Here is a 21,944-nt window from a genome sequence, read left to right as displayed (position 1 = left end):
GTGACATTATAATTACTTAACAATTCTCCTATGACTTTAGAGCCTAATAAAATCCGTTGACTATACATAAAAGAATAAAATAAAGTATACCTCTTAGGTAGGCCTGTCAGAAAGATGCAGGCTTAAATTTACACTGCAGCAGTTACAAAGCTCAGAGATAGAGGTATTAGAGTTCTCACAGCAGTCTAGCTAGAACACTATTGGGGAATAACTGGGCAATTGTAAAAGAAGAGTCACCACCATGCAAAGTTTAATTGTGACCAATTTTATTTTAGAACTGCATTGTTGGGTGTTTTATGGTAATGTAGATTTTATTCAATATTTATTTTTGCATATTTTTAAGAAAATTCCCAAAGCGATGCTTTTATACACATCTTCCCAATAGTAGTCAAGTTTGGAGATGATTTATACTGTAGCCTCAAGGATGCAAGAACAATGAAGTAAATCACAATTCTGGGTAGGTTTTTACAGATATCTGCTACCAAGACGAGCAAAAAGCTCAGGGTTTTCAGTCCTTTTAAATAGTTCTTCAGCTAACGCAAGAGAAATAAACTTTGGAAAAGTTCAATTTTGAACCCCTCCTGTGGCTTTTACATAAAAAAGATTTATGCATTTTAAGTTGTAGGACTCATGCAGTTCATATTAGTTGCTGTTTTAGGCACTGCTGTAAGTACTAAACTATAACAGACTCAAGAAATGCAGTTTTTCAAATATGATTATTAAATGGTTCTCAAAATAACCTTATGGAAGTTACACTGTCTGAAGGATGGTGACTTGACATGTGATGCACTAAACATGCACAGTTTTTAAATTCTGCCTTGTCCTAAATATCATATAATCAACCAAAGCGTAGATTTGATAATGGACCTCAACAAGGCTCACATTTGAGAAATGAAATAACAGAGATGAATAGACTTATGGGTTCATCATATCAAAGAGGTAATCATTTGTGACTTTCCAACATTTTAAAATAAAAGATTGAATAACTTCATTCAACTAAAATGTGGCTTGAAAAAAACATAGCATTCTGGATATAAAGCATTCTGTTAACATTGCTCTTCAGTACCTTGCTTTATTATTATTTTTTTGGTATGTTTGCATGTTGCATCCAGAGCTACAGATTTTCCACAGTGCTTTCCTGCCTCATTCAAGTATAATAAAGTAGAAATCTATAGAAGCTCTAAGGTTAAACAAACTGTACATCATACAAAAAATTAACTTAATTTACACAGTCAAAAAGTATTGGCAATGCCCTTTATAAATCTTATCAAAGATTCATCACAAAGGATACTACAATCCACATATGTGATCATCAGCATACAAATGCCATTTTGATTTAGGTGGTGCAGAACTGAGTATCTGTTAAATGTACACATGTAGAATCAGCAATTTGTACCGTATATATTTCTTTTAAAGTAACAGTATTGTCAATCTAATCTAAGGTACAGGATTTTCTTATTGCATATTTATTGTTGCTGAGGCAGTTAGTTATGATACAACAACACAATATCCATAATAATTTTAAATAAACAAAAACATTTCTCCTGGCAACAATATAAAGAATATATTTTTTCTAAAATCAATGAGAACATTGCTACATACAGATTTACTCAAATACTGAAAAACATGACCTTAAGGCATCTGCTAGAAAAACAGATGTACATATTTATATGAACTAAGTTATGCAAGAAAAATTATTGCACGAAATCCTATTATTTTCAAAATAAAATATTCTTCTGTCTAAATGTACATAATTCCTTATTTCTTCATCAAATCATGTTAACTGGCTCAAAACCACTCTGCCTCTTAAATAAGGTTTAACAACATACACTAACAATATTACTGGGTTTGACCCAGGAACATTAGTGCTGACATAGGGTTTGTAAAAACTATTGCCTACATTAAGAAGTGCTTTGGAGGAAACTAGATTTGGGGATTCATTTTACATTCTTAAATATTCTGATTTACAAATATCTTAAGATTCAGGGTCTTTTATGCCAGACAAAATGGAATTTGTATAAGAAAATTTATTCATGAAAATAATCAATCTTTTCCTGAAAATCCACATTTTCTACAAGAGAATGAAGGTCTACTGATATTGAGACATTCACAGTGTTCTCCTCTTGATCAGGAGTCTACTTGTTCACCTTAATTAAGAAACAATTCATTAGAATTCCTGAATCCTATTATTAGGATATTAACATAGAATAGCACTAGTAACAGCAGTCACATCGTTTTTATTTAGAAGGGAGAGACCGTTTCTACAGAACGCTGTTATTAATATAAAAATAGTAAAAATTGGATTCCCATTAACATGCATCCATACCTTCAGTTACTCCTAAAATGAGTTCAGTGGCTCTAAGTATTGAAAAGGAGCATCATTCCATTATAGAGAGCCCTGTGCAGCCTGGTTATCTGATAATAAGATAAACAAAGACACTCAGTTTCTAAGTCTCTGAATCTGCCCTTTAAATGTGGTTATCTTAGCAGCATAATATATTTAGCATAATAATTGAGAAAGTTAATGAAATTAGAAATGATACTATGGTTCATACTTAGAGCATGCTTTAAATTAAGCAGCTAGGTTTTTTTTTTTTAATTTTGTGTGTTAGAATCTCAGCTAATAACATCCAGGCAAAACACATTATTATTATTATTATTATTATTTTAATAAAAATTTGCAATTCCTTTTCCTTTGTTCCTTCAGAGCAGGGACTATGTCAGTTATTTTATTCCCCATATCCTCAGTTACTGTACCCTGCATATGACTGGTACAAAAAGTCAATGAATAGTTTTTAAATGAACATGTTATTAACTAATTTTAATTAACTGAAAAAATAATCATGCTATATTTTGGTGCTTTTCTAAGACACATTAAAGTAGGTAATCATCAAAATACACCACTTAGTAATATTTTCACTTAAAAAAAATAGCTCCTAAATTCCAATACTATTTCTCTATACCCCTGAAATACCACGGATGCAATATCTAACGGTAAAAAGAAAAAAGTGAGAGTGGGATTCAGAAAGAACCATGACTCCATTGCAGGCCAGATAAAGACTATGTACCAAGGCCAAAAGTCTTTTTAGTTTATACAATTCTGTTGTATAACAGGTGTTGCTTCTTTGAAAAATAATTTCAAAAAGCAGAGGAGCTTACAAATATTTGGTTTAGTTACCATAGAAAATATGGGCACTGTAGAACATAAGATAACAACTTTCCTTTATTTCAGAACTCACCCCAGTTTAACTTCATTCTCACTATATCCACCATAATACTAGGAAGTCTAAGTTTAAGAGCAGACTTTGAATATTCAAAATTTTACTGGTTTGAAATACAAATACTTGGTAGTATTATTCTGGATGTTTTTAAAGAATAACATGCAGAATTGTTTTTCTGCTTTTGTTTTTAAAATAGAATAAAACCACTAATTTTGCATTAAAATAAGGCACAAATCATTTTTAAATACCTTGAGACAATTATTTATGAGTGGCTAAATATCCTCAAAGCAACACAGTATTATAACCAAACACTTTGAAAGGTGGCTGAAAAGTAGAACAAAATTTGGATTTCTGAAGCCATGATGTCGATTAAGCAAATGGACTAAAAACCAAATTTGACCTATGCTACACTCACAGTTGTTCTTCAGACTGAGTTCTGAAAAAACCAGACAAAAAACCATACCTCATTTCAAAATTCATATTAAAATGCTGATTTGCATTCTTTTCACAAATTATGAAGGAATATTTGCCAAGCAGATTAACAACCAGAGTAACCTTTTTTCCTTCTGATTTAAAACAGCTCTTTTGCTATATGGACTTCTTCCATTATAAGCTTCAGTAAAGTAAGTTGTAATTTTGTAATAAGCTTATAAAGGCAAAATTTGACAAGAACCTTGAGTCTTCTGTATTAAAAAATAAGGATTAAACATTGTTTTCCTTAATGTATACAGTCCATACTTATAAGGGAAGTAAGAATTGTCTTCTTATATAATCATAATGAATAAGTGTCCCAAATAACACATATCCATTTAGATTTTGAAACGCAGGTTTTAAAAAAACTTGGTCATTTTCTTTAAATTATTTCAAACCCTCTTCTAGGATTTTAGCTGAAATTATATTCTTTCAATAAATATTTAGAATATAGTCTTATTGGGGTTCTTTAATGATTTCTTGAACATCTTTTCTAAAAAGAAATGTAAAAAAAATCATGATTGGGGGTGTATAGAGTGGATATACTGAAAATGCTAGTAACAATTTAACCATACCATCACTGCTTTTTTCCCTGACTGTGCCTGTTAATCTAGTCTATCATGAAGTAATTAGTATATGATTCCTTCTCAGATGAATTCCAAAGCTCAACAGTGAATCTGAGAAAGAAGAAACAAATTTTCTATACAGAATTCCCAGTAATTTATGTAGATACTTCTCTGCCCTAAAGAAGGGGAATTATGACTCCTCACTCCTGCATGTAGTGACTTCCTTCCAAAAATGACAGCACGGAAAGGGCAGGAAGAACTTTAGAGTGACAAACGCTACCTCAGTCAGGTTATCAAGGTCCGTATCAGCATTCACAAATCATGTTCACAGTACATACCCTTGATATGACCTGATGAAAATGGCACTTTACTTCTGTGATCATCTCCTCAAAACCCATAATCCCAGTCTAATCATGAAAAAAAAAAATCCAACAAACTCCAAGAGAGGAGCACGCTACAATTTATCTGACAGGACTCTTCAAAGCTGTCAATGTCATCAGAAATAAGGAAAGTCTAAGAAACTGTCACAGGCAAGAGGAGCCTAAGGAGACATTCCAACTCAATATAATGTGGTATTCTGAATAGGATCTTGATGTGGGAAGTGGATATTAGGAGAAAACTAAGAAAATCTGAATAAAGTATGGACTATCAATATTGGTTCATTAATTGGGGCAGATGTACCACAGTAACGTAAGATGTTAGTAACGGGTAGATGGGAACTCTCTGTACTATCTTTGCAATTTTTCTGTAAATCTAAAACTTCTAAAATACAAAGTCAATTATTTTAAAAAGTAAATTTGACATGATGATATGAAGCATTTTGATAGAGAATTATTAGTTAAAAAAAAAGATTTTTTTTTTGTCAGGACAGTTTATGTTGTATTTGGCTTTCTTGGGGTGGACCCCTAAATAGCAAAGGCATACAGAGAGACTGTGAAAACTCGTTAGAGTGTCTCATTTGTAAACAGAAGTCATTAACTTCACATTGTAATTCAGCACTTCCTATATTTCACTGAATGAAAGGTAAATGTATATTTTTATACTTTTTGGAAAACATGGCTATAGTGCTTTATATAAGCAAATTAAGTATTTCCATTAAGAGAGCTTTTTAATCTTGAAAAGATGAATTTTGACCTTGATTTGATGAACAGAAAAAGGCGTTATTGCTCTGCAGAACACTAATAACTTATCCTTCAAACTTTATACATACTTCATACATTATTTAAGTATGCTTAAAACAGCTTTAAGATTAAGGCAATTAGTGGGTTAACAGTTTCATCAGTTTCAGGCTAGTTTTGATAAGTTTTGATATCTTGATCAGTTCATGCTCAACCAGATTAGTATAGTAGCTACTGGTTATGTGCATGGGTTACATATGCATTCTTAGCTTAAATAAAATAAATGGCATTAAGCACCAAACACTGGGAAATCTCATGTTCAATACATACTTTAAACATACATACAAACTAGTACCTGATTTAAAAGCACAGTAGAATTCGCTTTATATTTAAAAATCAATGCATTTCATATATCCTCGAAATGAACAAGTGAGGAAAATGTTCCAAATGCAAAAAAAAATTAAATAGTATGAGTTGCCATTCCTACAAATAATTCTGTTTATTATACAGATTGCATTGAATCTCAAATGTCTCCATAGAAGCTTGGATGCAAGATTTAAGCTTGGTTTCCATTTGTGTTTTTGTCTGAAATGTTCAAGCTTTGTTGGAAGTCAGATGTCATATGACATAATGACACTACTTCATGGAGCAGTCCAATATCTTCTGAAGTCTCTTTGGCTTCTTTCCCTTCTTTCTCCCAAGGAACAAAAGTCGATGAATGCCGCCCAAGACCGGGTATAAGCAGATCATCTGAAATCTGGCTTAGTGTTTCCCTCTTTCCTGTTTTTCCTTTATCAGTCTGGGAAACTTCAGGGGAAGTGAGTTGGAAATCCAGTCCTGAAGTAGGGTCACTCACATTGTCAGCACTGAGGTGCTTGTCACTGTTTTCCTCTTTCAGGATAAACAGAGAATCTGTCAAACCACTAGAGGAAACCCGCTTCCTAGGAGATGGAGGGAGGTGTTTGCCATGGAGGGCACTATCGTCTTGCCCAAGATTCCACTCTGCTTGGTCACCAGAACCACCACAGAGGAAAGCCAGGTTATTCTCACTAGGAGCATTAGATTTATTCTGAAAAAAGAAGAAACAACAAATTCAGAAAACTTCTAATAAGCATTAATTTAGTTCTTTTTTATCATTTTGAAATAAATGTTAATAGCGTTAATTTCCTCCCAGAGAAAATACAGCATTGAGAGTCAATTTTAAACATTTCCAAATGGCTCTATTAACAGGGATGACATGGAATGGGCTTGGTTTCCACTGCCTTGCAGCTATCACCTATCAAATTCAAACTAGATTATATAATTAATGCCAAGTTCTGAAGTCACTTACTATCAGAACAGGATTGTCATTACTCATACTTCTATCTCTGCTGTTTTTAAGCATTCAGTTGAATTTGCATAAAATAATGTTAAAAAATAAAATCATGTTCCTTTTTGGGTAAGAAAAATGATTTGAATGAATACATTTAGTGAAGTTTTTTTGAAAACTCAGGAAATATGGGGAAAAAGTGAAAACATTTCACATTTTAAAAATTCCCCAGAGACAAGTACAAAATTAGATTGCAAGAAAACATTATTGCTTGACAAAATAATTTCAATTAATGACAATAACCACCAGAACTAGATAAATGAAAGGGAAAATACTAGAATTTTAATAATAGAAGTAATTTCTAGTGATTAAATTTTATCATATTTTTGAAGTTTTGACCCTTACCTATTTAGAGGTTAAATGCTTCTACCAACAAAGATTATAAGATCCAGTAATCACAGCAAAGGCAGAATATTTTCTTCTAATTTTATAAGTAAAAAAAAAAACTACTAACCGTAGGTTTGTAATCAATGTCATCCATTGATCTAAAGAAATCCAAGCTCTTTGCAGCTGCCAGCTTCCCCTGATCTGAGCTGTGTGTGCTCAATGTATCAAGAATCTCTCCTAGTAAGTCCATTTCACCTGAGTAAGGAGTCTTCACTCTTGTTTCAACAGAGTCATCACTCTCATAGAGATAAGCAGAAGCTTCTTCACCATCTTCAGAAGATAATCTGAAGAAAAATAAAACACGCAGTAGTAGGTAAATAACCATATTTGCTGCATGTAAGTAATCTCTCACCAGTTACATTACATTAATGAGAGAGTTAGCAACAAAATCAATAATTGGTTCATGACCAAATTCTTTACAGTGATGTGTATACCAATTCCAATATGGAAATATTTTGTACATGCATTAAGAACAAATAAAAAGTTTACGGTACCTTATGAAACTGAAAATAGAAGTAGGGCTTTTCACAGTTTAATTCTGTGGAATTTGGGACCTTTACTTTAGGAATATTAGACTGAACTACTTGGAAAGTTTGCTATAGCCTAAATTCACTTTCAATATTTAATATGGTTTTCCTTTATTTATTCACTTATTTTAAAGGAGAATGCATATTCCTTTACATAGACAGAGATATAGTTAACAAAGAAAAAAGAATGTTCATTTTGTCATTGTCATACATCAATTGTAAGAAGCTAAACATATACTATTTCCCTTATATTAAAATTAATTTTTAACATTTTTTATTAAATTTTCATCTTCTGACATCACCATAGACTTAAGTCTCTGGTACCCTCAATTCCATTTCTTTCTATTGAGTATTATCACCATTCCTGATATTTAACCTTCCTCTCTTCAGAATGAGTAAGAGCCTAATTTAGATGGGCTTCTATTGACCCTTTAATACTATCCCAGATATCTCTGTAGACATTATTGCTTTCCAAGAACAAGATATTTAAGGTCCATCTTAGTTTCCTGTCCCAAGATATCCCCCATAACATTCCAGGAGCACTGGGTCCTTTTGCTGAAGAACACTTAAAAGGGCAACATCTGAGCTCTAAGAGCGCATACTCTTCAAAATACCCTTTATCACCAAAAACTTCTGCTGTTAAGCGATACCACTTAATAGGACACCAAAATCCATTACTTACTTGCTTGCTCTTTCAATGTCATCATCATCTTCATCATCATATAGAGCACCATCAAGGCTCTTAAGAGGCCTTTTTAAGCGTGCCTGGAGAGAGAGATTGACAATAAATTGGCATTAGCAGTTTAAAATAAGGCTCTTTAGCAAATTTTAAATGTGCTAAAGATGTGATTTGATAAGAAACACTTTCGCAAGAAATATGCATTCAGGGTTTTTGAATATTACCCAATAACTTGACAAACTGGGACAGGAAGAAAGGGAAGCAATAAGGTATATTTATCTCAACACTTACTAACTTCTCAAACCAATAAAAAAAAAAAAACAGATCACTGGATTGAATACATATGCACAGTCACACAGACTTTCAGGCCCTGATTTAGGAATACTTGACTTATACTCAATTATACCCTCATGCACCCATCACACAGTTTCAACAATTAACAGTATTTGCCAATTTTGTTTCTTTTATCCCCAGCCCACACTCTCTTCCACCCCAAGTATTTTAAAGCTGTGCTTCTCAAATCTTCATGTGTGTATAAATCGCTTAGGGACTTATAAAAATGTAAAAGTGTAGATTCTGGTTCTATAGTGTTTCTGAGTCTGAATTTCTGCATTTCTAACAAGCTCTTAGGTAAGGTCAATACTGCTGAATCTGGGGGGGTCACACTTTGAATCATTAAGTTTTTGAAGCAAATCCCAGGCAACCTATTGATTCACCTGAAGTACTTCACTATGTATTTTTAACAACTTTTTAAAAAACATAACCAAAATATCATTATCATACCTAGCAAGTTAATAATTGTTCTTTAATATCTTATATTACTCAGGCCATATTCATATTCCTCTATTTCTCCCCATATTTTATAGTACGCTTCTTTGGACCAGAATCCCAACAAAGTTAACATTGTATTTGGTGGATATGTTTCTCAGGTCTCTTTCAGGGGACTCAGTTCAACCTTCCCTCTCCTATAAGCCATTCATACCCTTTAACATGTTATCCTGTCCTCACTTCCTATAAATTGGTAGCTACCTCTGGAAGCTTACCCTCAGTTTCTTTTTCATCTGGCAAGAATATTACATGGGTATTGATATGTGCATTTTTACTGTATCATGTATAGGCACATAATGTTTAAATATCTCATTTTTGGTGGTACTAAGATTCATTAATGACTTCAGGTATGATTCATTAAGCGATCCATTATACATTTCATTATCAACTTTTGACCGAAGGTTTTAGCATTCTATGATAACCACTGGCTAAATCTGCTATTTCATTAGGGGCTAAAGAATTATGCTTTTCTAGAACATTCCTTCTATATTTATTTGCTGGCATTCTATAAAGAAGAACTTTACCTTATCAACTATTTGACTATTCCAAAATACAATGTATGGGAAAGGCAGGACAAATCCTTGATTTCTTTCCTTTTAACAATTTTGAGAGTGATGAGCTAAGCTAGTGTCCTAACAATCTCGAAAAGCAAGTCATGAGGGTTTTTTAAAAAATTCCCATTATTAGTAGATACTTGATGTTGTTCAACCCACCACAATTCTTCTTCTTGATGTTCAAATTGTTCCATCTTTGAAATACACCATGATTGTGTTTTTAAAATAGTCCTTGTCTTTTAGAGCTACATCTTGAAATACTCCCAGATTAAATGATATGCTTTTGGGTATTTATTTCAAAATAATTTAATGGTGGAGAAAGAGAATAGGTGAGGCTGTGACTGAAATAAGATTGGCCATGAGTTGATAATTGGTGAAAGCTACATAAATGGTTCCCGGGGATTTTTTTTTTTTTTTTGGCTTTCAGAATTTGACTTAAATATTTATTGTAAAATGTGTTGTCCCACTTTTTTCATCTTCTTTTTATTTATTTATTTATTTATTAATTATTATTATTATTATTATTATTATACTTTACGTTTTATGGTACATGTGCGCAATGTGCAGGTAAGTTACATATGTATACATGTGCCATGCTGGTGCGCTGTACCCACTAACTCGTCATCTAGCATTAGGTATATCTCCCAATGCTATCCCTCCCCCTTCCCCCCACCCCACAACAGTCCCTGAAGTGTGATGTTCCCCTTCCTGGGGATTTTTATAAGCTTCTCCTTCCTTCTGCATATGTTTGAAATTTTCAAAATAAAGTTTTTTTTTTTTTTTAATTACCCCATCTGTTACCAGTGGTAGCCCTTTCAAGTTGATTCCTGTGTCCTTTGACATAAACTCAGAAGTGTTTAGTAAGTTTCCTGTTTTGGGCACAATAAGATGTCTCATTTCAACTTAGAATTTTTCTGCATCAAACCTGGAATCAGCCATTTCTTCTAAAAAACACTGGTTTCTGTAGATGGGAAATGGCATTTAAAGGTTCGAGTCTGGGTGCTATGGGTGCTCATGGCTGCAAACAATCCTTTTGAATGAACAACAGTAAACTTGAATTTGGAGACTTCAACCATGACACCAGAGAGGAATAACTTTCTGCCTTCTGATTTTGAGTTCCCAATCTAGATAACTGTCTTCTTTTATTGCAGCCACAAAGAGTAAGCAAATTTATGGAACCTATAGGACTGATCCCTACTCCACTCCCTCTATGCCACTGCTTGTGAGTGGCAGAAAGGAAGGAATGAGTAGTAAAATATGTTCTTATAACCCCTACTTGGAATGTGTAGTGCGGTTCCCGTAAGTTCAGGGATTAGAAATGTATCTGGGGCCTCTAACTGTCTAAAACTGAGGCCTATCACTTTACCACTGTAAGTTTAAGGTACATGAGTTAAACAGAAATCTGCAGAGTAGCCTAAGAACAAAGCCGCCACTCACAGCAATATTTCTGTGGGAAAAATATATTTCACCTACTCTCTCCAAAACTCACAAAATATGATACAATCCTTTGTTTCTGAAGACAAGCCATTAGTATTACACTGAGCTCTGTATATGGTTGGCTTTATACCAGCTAGCAGGTCCTGCATTTAAGTTTTTGTTTACAAATGAAACAAACTGAAACAAAGTCTATGAGGAAGCTGAGACTTTATATTGCTATCAATTAAAATCACTGCTACTTAGGAACTAATACAGGAAGATTAGACAATACATACTCAACAGTGTTTATATTTGTAGAGTACTTTGCAAAACACTCTCACACACAGGGAATATGAAGTTAAATTTTAAGTCAAGTCTTTGACACTAAACAGCTCTAAGTCTAATGGACCCTACAATAAATCTGGAGGTATTCCCAGAGAAGTATATAATTTGTCCAAGGACACAACTTTATCAAAACTAGGAACCAGAAAACAGAACTTATGTCTTTCCTATTGTGTTGCAAGTCCTTTGTTCATTTTCTTCCACAAAAGTTACCTTTATATTCTGTAGCTGTCTGCATATACCATAGTGTCTCTATTTTTTAAGTCCAACTTTTTTTATGAAGCTACTGCTTTTTCCACAATCAAACATCTACGTCATGATATAAGCTTCACAGATACATTTAAATTTTAGTTTCATGTTTCCTAGCTAGACAAGCATTCTATCCATTTCTATATAGGGATTTTAAACAGTGCATCTTATGATAAGTTTTAACACTACAAGTAAAATTAGAAACAGAAGTAAAACTGATTAATATGTTGTTTTCCTTTCCTTGGCTGTTAACCTTTGTGTTATCCATACTTATTATACATGTACTTATGTACTTAAAATTATTTACATATATGAAATAAGCTTCTTCTAATTAATAGTCATTGAATATATATCAACCTGCATTAGGAACTACAGTTTATATATAAGAAATAACAACGTCCAAACAGGTGACAGAATATGTCAATTGCTTGATGACTTCTACATAATTTTGTTAAGGTCACAAAAAAAGAAAAAAATTAAGGAGAAAAATAATCATAATGTAATCGACATTTAAGATAGAGAAGAATAGCAGTAGAGATAATATGGGTCCATACAAGCTCAGCAGCTGATGGTGTTCTGGTGGGTTGCGACTCTGAAGCACAGTGCTTTCAGGGGAAATAAAGGACAGTTTTCCCCATGTTCGGAACATACAACACAGGGCAAAAAGGCCTGGTCACAATCTTAAAAATGAAGGTCTTTTGTGGGGAAATGGTAGTAAGTAAGATTAGACGGCAGAAAACATATTGTGTATTCTTAAGGGTGCCAATAGCTAGCCAGTAACAGTACATCTTCATCTATGTTAACAAATCACAGACACATCATTATTAAAAACATGCATATGAACTATGCAGGACCTGAAATGTAAATGACTATGATAGAGAAAAATAATCTCAACCCACACAATAAAAATAAAAAATATATATACATTATTTTAACACAATTGGGTATAGTGACTTATCCTTCAACATCCAGCTCAAATGTAGCCTCTGGAAAGCTTTATCTGGTAAGTGTTCCTCTCTATGGTCACATATTTGGTAAACATTTGGCAAATGTGCTATTAATCTCATTGTGTTATCTGCTCATGTGTCTGCCTGCACCACTACACTCAGAGCTCTCTGTAAGTGGGATTCAAATTTCATACTTCCTTGTGCCCTTTGCACCCTATTGTATGCCTTCCTAGCATGGAAGACAGTAGCAGCATGAATGCAGTATGTGCTTACTGGGTGTTTGTGGATTAAAGAGATGCTAAAAATTCAGAGAATAATTAAATGTGGCTGCTTCCTTACTTGAGGGAAGTACAGAATAGCAGCTTACAGAAGGTTCTCAATAACTATTTGCTGATGAAAAAAAAAAGGAATAAATGACATTCGCTTGCCTTTCATTCATTAGGTCCTGCAAGTTCAAGGTCTGCACCCTAGGGTTCCCTTTGTTCTAACCAAAGGTATCACCATGGCCTTCTTCAACCCCTTATATTTGTCCTGATTTGTCCTAGCACAGGACTTTTGCATATGATTCCTTTACAAGAAAAGCTTTTCTCTTACATTTAATCTCTTTGCACTTTGTCTATACACACCTATTTTCATTCAAAAATATGTAGTAACTGCCTACCCCATATTGAGTCTCTATTATTCTGTCTTGTAGAATGCTACAGTCTGTAAATTGCTGACAGAGTGATCTTTTTAAAAGGCAAACCTAATCATGCTATACCCCTATTTAAAGAAATCCTTCAACGGCCCCTTACAGTTTTCAGGATAAAGCTCATACTACTTGCCTTGCACAGAGGGATCTGGCTATGACAGCCTCTCTGGAGGCTTCACCTGCCATAGAGATGTCTGCTCCACACTACTAAACCGTCTCCTTTTCTTGTATACTTCTCAATGTCTTCTGCCTCTGTCCTACACGTGGGCTGACATGCTACCAAAACTTCTTTCTTCCTGGCTCTTCCCCCCAGCCTCCCCATGTTTTTTTTTTTTTTAAGTTATCCTTCAAACCTTGGCTCAAGAGTTTATCTTTCCAGGAAACACTCCCTTGCTCACCAATTAATTTATATGCCATTACATTCTCTCTCTCACCATACAGTAGGCTTTTGAGGGCAGACCCCTTGCCTTGCTAATTTATCTCCTGTGCCCTCAGAATCTAGCACATTGTGTTATACATACTAGTTCCAGGAAAACTGCAAAAGACTCTGAAAGGAGCAAAATGATTATGAGGTGTCTGACCAGTGGAATTATGAATGCTGTCTAGAAGGTCTTGTGGGGGTTATCAAGTTCTGTAGTGCTCTGCATCTTTCATTGTCTTTAATTATCTTGCCAGGATATAATTGGACAAATTGTACAACCAAGGCCTTATCTCAAGTGGCAGTAATGACAATCCACTATAATGGAACAAAGAGGTTGTTGTATTTATGCAGTTAATGCCCACAAAACCCTCCCAGGAAAACTTACATGCTGCCTGCCTGAGAAAGTCCAACCTTAATGGGGTAAGGAAGGCCCTTTTCTAGAAAACCAGGAACCTCAGCAAATTTGGAGAATCTCAAGAGGAACTCACCTTAATTTAGAGATGTTTCAGGTAAACCATATCGTGGCATGGTTTCTTGGGCTTAGTTGCTTAGCTTCAAGATAGCAAATAGCAGAGACTATATAAGCTCAATCTGAGGTTTCTTATGAAAATTTACATAAATAAGGAAATTCTGAAGCCTTAGCTAGTCAATACTGCACGGCTCTAGATTTACAAAGCAAACTCAAGGAGGCTTAAATGGTTAATTAACTTTCTGGTTGCCCCAACATAAATAGGCCAAATCTAGTAAGAACAGCCCTCTTTTTGTGATTAAGAATAATCTTAGAGATTATTATGAACACAAGTGGAGAGACTGTCGGGAAAACTGTGAAAGACTTTGAAATGGGCAAAAAAAAAAATTGCCATCCTCCCAGTGGAATGCTGAATGCTGTCTAGCATTCTTTTCCAGGATTTTCTGATACTATACAGGTCTGCACCATTCATGGGTTGTATTTTTATAGCTCTGTAAAGATAGAAATTAACTTGTGAAAGACTGACAGTAATGCAAATGTTTCTTGTCCATAGAGATGCAAGTAAATTTTGTCCAGTGAAGACATAATTATTACATTGTGGATATTATGGTTTTGTATCTGTCAGCATATGTATTTCAGGACTCTAGAGTGTTTCTCTTTTTCAGATTGTCCTTTATACCACCTTACTGGGGTTTCCATATTAATTAATGAGCTAATTAAAATATGAGTCATAAGTTTATTTTTATTGTAAAATTATTCTTTAGGTCAGGCAGAAATGTTTTCTGAATAAATGAATATCTTTATACATAGTAGGTAGTTTTTGCTGAGAACCTATTAATGAACTGATAAGAAAAACATAAAGGATAAAGCACTATACTAGTTCACTGACATAAACATTTTTAGTGTCCATGAGGCACAGAAGGGTATTATAGTCATTCATTCAACAAAGATTAAAGAAATGCCTGCTTTGTGCCAGGCATTGGGCTACATGCTAGGGTACAGTGATGACTAAGAAGAGGCTCCTTGTCCTCATGGATATTATATTCTAGTAAATGAGACATGAATTAAATTGAACAGTCATACAAATAAGCATAAAAATTATGACTTCGGTTAATTTGTACTAAACTATGATTGCTATGAAAGCCCTTCAGGAAGTTGACCTAGTGTGGGAGGTCAAGGGAAGTCTTTCCCTGAAAGATATTTGAGTTGAGCTCTGAAAAGTTAGTAGGTTAGCTAGATGATGGAAGATGTAGCAATATGTGCAAATGTCCAGTGGTGGGACAATCAGGGCAAATATTAAGGAATGAAAGGTAACTACTGGTGCATTGTGGATTGGGGCTTATGTTGGTACATGGGATTTTTTAAGGGGCCCATTAAGACTTGCAGTTATCCTCTTAATCACTAGATGGCAGACATATATTAAGAAGGCAAAAGCTGGAAATTTAAATTCAAGGGGGATTATAATAGTGAGGTGGGGGAAATCATAGATTTAGCAGGAAAGTATGGGAGATGAGAATTTAGTAGGGGCAGGCAGGCATGGGATAGCCTCTGGACTTACAGGTCCTGATAATGAAGAGCAATAGAAAGCCATCTAATCAACAAATATTTATTGAGAACCTACTGAAAGCTGCTACTGTGTATTCCCTGAAAGTTAGTAGCTGTATCTCATTTTTCCCTCAGTTCTTAGCATCTCTTCACTTCAACATCCATTAAGCACTTATTACATGCATACTACTGCCTTCCATGCTGTGAAGCATAACAAAATAAATGAAAAAGATGTTCCCTTTTCTCAAGACACTTAAAAAATATAGGGTGAAATGCCAAAATACTACATATAATAGAGCAGTTATAAATAAAAACTTTATTCCTCATTGTATGAACATAATTGATAAACTTTTTGATCATAGATGAAAATCTTACATAAATGACCATTAATACTGATAAGTAGTGTCAAATTGTTGATGTTCCTAAATAATGAAAAAATAGGTTCAGTCAGCTAATAATACAACTGTAACTACATATTATAAACATTGGTAAATTCTGAGATCAAATAAGAAGGTATAGAAGTTTCTGAACTGTACAGACCTGGTGTAGCTATCACATTAACACTGGTTATTTCACTAGTCATGTTGATGCTGTGCAAATTAGTAACTCTCTTGAAAGACAGTACTGCACAAAACAAAGGTACATTTTTTTGGATGTAAAATACGTCATGAGAAAACAAAATAAGCAAAGTTTTATATCATTCTGATACAAAGAATTAAGAATAAAATGGGGAATTGGATGTCACACAACCTCAATTAGACTGCTCCTAGGGCCTAAACACACATAACTGTAAAAGTTTTGCTCCCCTGAAAATGTAAAAGGTCAAGTACACATCTAATATATGTAAAAATTCATAAGTGAACATTCGTGTAACAAGGGATGCTTGCTAGGAATGTGGAAAGGTACTAAACTAACGAAAAAGAAAGGCTATCAGCATGGAATACAACTTATTAGAGGAGATATTCTACTAGAGACACTGACCCTACAGGTGGACACTGAGTAAAAAAAATATACTGGTAAAGACAAGAAGGAAAAGTATTTTATATGAAAGAAAAATATATAAGAAAATGTACACAGAATGTGACAGAGGTAGAAGGACCAAGACACAAAATCATAGAACTTAATGTCTGAGGAGATCTCAAGAAATAAGTTTAGTTTCATTGCAGTAAGCAAAATAAATCTTTCTTTTCACTGCAATGGTTTCCAGAAAGTAAATCAGAAAATAGAATGATGAAAATCACTCCCCTGATGCACCAAGGAGACTGTTAACCTTGCAGTTACCATTTTGATCACCAGATGGCAGACAAATATTAAAAAGGCAAAATGCAGGGTAAATTTAAATTCCTGGGGGTTGGGAGGGGGAGGAATAACGGATATAGGCAGACGAATGAGAAAATATAACTTTTTAGACATAAGAAAATTAAGATGTTTGTAATACATAAATTTTTTGAAAGTAGGTACAACCTGTACTACTACTCCATTTTAGAGTTTGAGGCAACTGAGATCCAGAAGTGTTACCTTGCTTATCTAAAGTCTACAACAAATCCCCAAGCTTATGTATTTTGTAGCCTAAGAAAAAAATACCTGCATGAAATAATATGTGAATAAATTAAAGAATAATATAGAATTATAATGGTGACATTTTAAAATGTCATCTTAAAATGCAGTTTATAATTCAAAATGAGCTTTAAAAAGATGTGTTTTAATCTGTATAGGTAATAACTAAAGTACAGAGTTAAAAGACTTACCCATGATTGACTTGCTTCAGTGTGTTAGCTACTTTATGTACTATATTTTATTTCATTTAAATGTCTACTATACAACAAATCTGGTGAACATTTTCCCTATTTTACATATTAAGAAACCAAAAGATTAACAAAGCAAAGTGACTTGGGCAAGATGAGGTAAATCATAAGCAACAGAATGTGACTCCAACCCAAGTGTTCTGACTCATGAACACAACTGTTTTCATCATAACTATGCTAGATAAATAAGTCCAGAGAGACCCAGAAGAAATAGATGTCCAAGAACTAGCCTGAGAAAGGCTAGCTCTAAAAATAGCAAGCTTTAAACCTCATTTGTTAAGGCAGGTGGTAGTTACAGAATAATAAGAGCACTAATGTTCCAGGTAGGTGAGATGTCAGGATGAAGAGACAAGAGCTGAACATACTTTGCGAAACATGCTGAAAACATACCTGTCAGGGCAAAAAGGTAAACTGGAAGATTATCAAGATACATATTTGGTGAAGTCTGATGAATTCAGTTGATTAAGGGCTGCTATTATTAGACTAAGGACACAAAATTTTACACAAGCATCAAAATTACATTCCTTGAGCAAGTGACTGCTATGTGAGACTAGGTCACTAGGGAAGATTCTGATGTGGCCCTAACACATTCAAGGACCCTTTACCAATTCTCCCAGTCCATAGTGATTTCAGATTCCTTGTCAGTTTTATTCACTTATTTCTCTACCACTCAACTGTCACCTGATATATTCTCCATTATAAAGGCAGTGTTTAATTTTAAGTACATTCCTCTCTTACCAAATCCTTGAGACTAAGAATCATATCTTTTCATTTGTTTTGCTTCTAATATCACTTCCACTTCAACTTGGAAGGCAAAACCAGCAAGAGAATGTCACTCCCATCCTAACAATGAGAAAAAGGTGGATAATCTTTTTAAAAAATCATAATTTTTCTTGAACCTATGAGTCCTGTGTTGCAAGTCAACCAAGTAAACTGAATTTCATATATTACAAGCTCCTCCAAGGAGAGATGAGAGACAGGATTAACTTCACTGTTGGCAAAGCACAAGGAAAGAGGTAGCTGCCATATAAACAGGTAAGAAAAAAATCTGCTAAAATGTCAATAAGGTCTTAAAGGCCAACCATGGGCTAACATGTCAGCTTAGAATAGCTGGGCATCTCAAAGACAGGAAGAGTTTGCACACGCAAGCTCTTTTCCATATATAAATTTAATTTAATTTCCAATTGAGGTAACTCTGCTACCTCGTGCTCATAAGAAAAATCGGGAGCAGTACAGGAGACTGAAAAGCACTCCCCTTGGTGGTTCAGGCTTGCAGGAGGTGACAGGCTGCACAGGGACAGGCATGAAGTCCCACTGACCTTTGAGGACATTCATTTATGTAAAACAAAAGCCTTAAACTGCTGACAAACTCACTGCCTCCCAAGACTGCTGGGGGAAATGTAGAAGTAAAACCTTTATCTGCCTTAGGGAAGAATAAGAAACCTTCTTAAGCACAGAATCCTATACCGATACCAAGCAGAGGTCTACTACCACTGGGCAGGGCAGAAAAGCCTCAGCCACTTAAGACCAATCACAGATATAAGGAAGTTTCTCTGCCATGAAAAGAAAGTGGAAGGATGCTAAGAAAGCCCCACTCCTAAGGCACGGGGGCGCATGGCCCACTTAAGACAAGCATAGGGAACACATAAGGCTAGGATCAACTAACTAGTCACAGATGTTAACTGCTTTGGAGGGGCAAAAACATTGAAAGAAAACCCTCTATATAGCTCAGGGGTTCCAGGACTGCTGATAGCTCAGAGTGAAGCAAGAACACTGAGAAAGCTTTCCAGTACCTTCTTTAGAAGTACTCTACTCTAAGCACAAGATAATAGCAGCCCATTATAGGTAATGATATCAACAAAATCAAAATCCAATTCATCTTCCGATGGACTCAGCCTCTTATACAAACAGCATTATAGAAGAAGAGCCTGCCAGTTTCTAGGTGTAAATACTATTTAACTGTTTCTACCCATTTCTGGGTGTAAATACTGTTTAACTCTTTCTATACATGGGGTCCGTTGTTCAATTAAGAATTACAAGACATGAAAAAGCAAGAAAAATAAAGATGGACAACATGCATGAATAGATGGAATGATAGCAGAGAAATGGAATCTATTTTTTTTTAAAGTCAAGTGATTAAAAAAAATTTTAAATGATGTAAGACATGAAGAATTCTTCTGATGGGCCCATTGGAAGACTAAGGAAAGATTCTGTGATCTTTAAGACAGGTCAATAGAAATTATTCAAAATGAAACACAAAGGAAGAAGAGAGCAGGAAAAATAAGACAAACAAAAAAATCAACAAGAAGAAACAGAGCATCCAAGAACTGAGGGATATTAGCAACCAGTCTAATTCATTCTTCTCCCAACACATAGTTGGCACTCATTAATTTTTTTTTTGGTATGTTGTTGTTAAAGTTGACAGGATATAAACAATATTACTAATATTTATGAAACTTCTGGTGACTGCTGGAAGAACAAATTCTGTCACTACACTAATTCTAATCTTCACAATAACTCTATGGAAGTGGATATAATTATCAATATTTTATAGATCTGAGGGCTAAGAGGATTAGAGAAGTTAGGAAAGTTACTCAAGTTCACATACCATCCAAGCGGCATACTGTTCTGGTCCTGATCTCTTATACTACAAAGCCTGGAATCTTTATATTCCCACAGGGGGTCTTTCTATTAAGTGATGAGGGTGATGGTTGGATGTAAAAAGGAAGAGTAAAAATAAACATCAATGAAGTAAAGTCTTTCTGAATTTGTAAATAATGGTCCTTAGTAAGTTAAGAGGAGATAAGCGATCTTGAAAACTCTGGATCAGCAGGCCTAGAACAAAGTAGGTGTTCAGAGGAGGTATACAATCTTGAAATCTGTAAACCAGCACACGCTAGATACTGGTTGTGTTGAACTGAATTAAACAGACTCTCCATTATGGTATGTCCATTCTGTTCACATTGCATTAAATGCTTATTAATGCTAAGTTAGGGTCTGTTCTAGAATTTGACTAAAGAAATCTGCATATTAGATTTTAGAGAGAATATGAGAAATCGTAACTGACCCCTTTACAGTCTGATTTTACTGAACACAGATTAGGAAGTTTAGTTTCTATCTAAAAGATCCCAGAAATGCAGTAGTTTATAATTCATTTCCCCATTGTTAATCAGAAACTACATAAAAACCCATTCAATGGCAACACTATATCAGGGATTCTAAAAGACTGTCTGTCACTGAAGTGTGTTAATAGGTAGAAGAAAGGTCCTGTATTCACAGGAGGTCTCATTATTTACCTGTGTTTATATGTAGTATGTAGTATGGTTGTGAACTGTTAATACTTTTAGCCAACTTTTAAAGACAGTTCATATGCCAAATAATTATATCAATTTTAAATTTTTAAAATACATTGTTTCATTTTTTTTTTTTGGTCTTTAATATTTGAAAATGCAAATTCTACCAAAGACCCTGCAGTAACTTTTCAGGACCAAGAGATTATTGATCAGTGCAAATACAAGTTTTATAAGACTATTAAATAGTATTCTCAAAACAAAATAAATAAGTCAGTAACCCTTTGATAAATGGTAAGCTATTTGCAATTTCACTTTTGTTGACAGGGTTTAAATATTTCAACATTTAAAAAGGTTTCTTAATACATGACAAGTCTACTGTATTTTCAATAAGACACAGAATTCAGTTCCTCTCACTAACTAATGTGAAGATGACTTTTCTAGCTGGGATAAATAATTTAAAAGTCAGTACTGAAGAAAAGAACCATATTATTTTCAATCACCTTAGTAAATTACGTTTTCAAAAAATATATAGCTAAGGGTTAAACTATTTGTTAGTAAAATAATTATAGCTGCATTTTATTTCTCAGATTTACCATATTAATACATAATGAGCATAAATGTGTGTGTATGTGTGGAATCACACATAAGTAGAGTATTAAAATGCTTCTGGTGTTAAATGAATCAAAGGTCTTAACAGAAATTGCAATTACATTTTGGTCTCAGAATCAAATAATACTAGTTTTCAAAAGCATTTACTATAAACATCAAAGACACTAATAAAGGCAAAAAGAAAACAGATCTGTGAAATAACTGGTATTTTATTCATATGTTAGAAAAGCCATAAAGAACTTCAGAGAAGGTTGAAAAACATAGTCCTATTTTGTAATTAGTATGGGCGCACAGGCCAACTTAAGATATTTATGTATTATTCTAGTGTTTTATGTTAGGAAAACATGTTAGGAAATATAACAATGTGTAGCAGATACAAATCCAGCTCAAATTATAAGATCCTATTATACCCCCATAGTTAGAGATCTATTGACATT

At 34.1% G+C, this 21,944-nt stretch overlaps 1 protein-coding gene across 3 annotated transcripts in view; it reads right to left on the bottom strand.

Moving 5' to 3' along the window:
* Window positions 1–249: 249 nt before the first annotated feature.
* The window catches only part of DENND1B (DENN domain containing 1B), a 265,750-nt gene continuing 244,055 nt past the window's right edge, over window positions 250–21,944 (bottom strand). For all 3 annotated transcript variants that reach the window (XM_054523755.2, XM_024234528.3, XM_024234539.3), the window contains 3 exons: window positions 8,342–8,424; window positions 7,200–7,416; window positions 250–6,445 (listed from right to left, as the gene is read on the bottom strand). In XM_054523755.2, the coding sequence (XP_054379730.1) occupies window positions 5,933–6,445; window positions 7,200–7,416; window positions 8,342–8,424 (813 nt within the window). In that variant the 3' untranslated portion in view covers window positions 250–5,932. The remainder of the gene's footprint in view (window positions 6,446–7,199; window positions 7,417–8,341; window positions 8,425–21,944) is intronic.

Source organism: Pongo abelii, chromosome 1, assembly GCF_028885655.2.
Source record: "Pongo abelii isolate AG06213 chromosome 1, NHGRI_mPonAbe1-v2.0_pri, whole genome shotgun sequence".
Lineage (NCBI taxonomy): Eukaryota > Metazoa > Chordata > Mammalia > Primates > Hominidae > Pongo > Pongo abelii.
The sequence above is the reverse complement of the archived record's forward strand: the minus strand, read 5'-3'. Positions and strand labels throughout refer to the sequence as shown.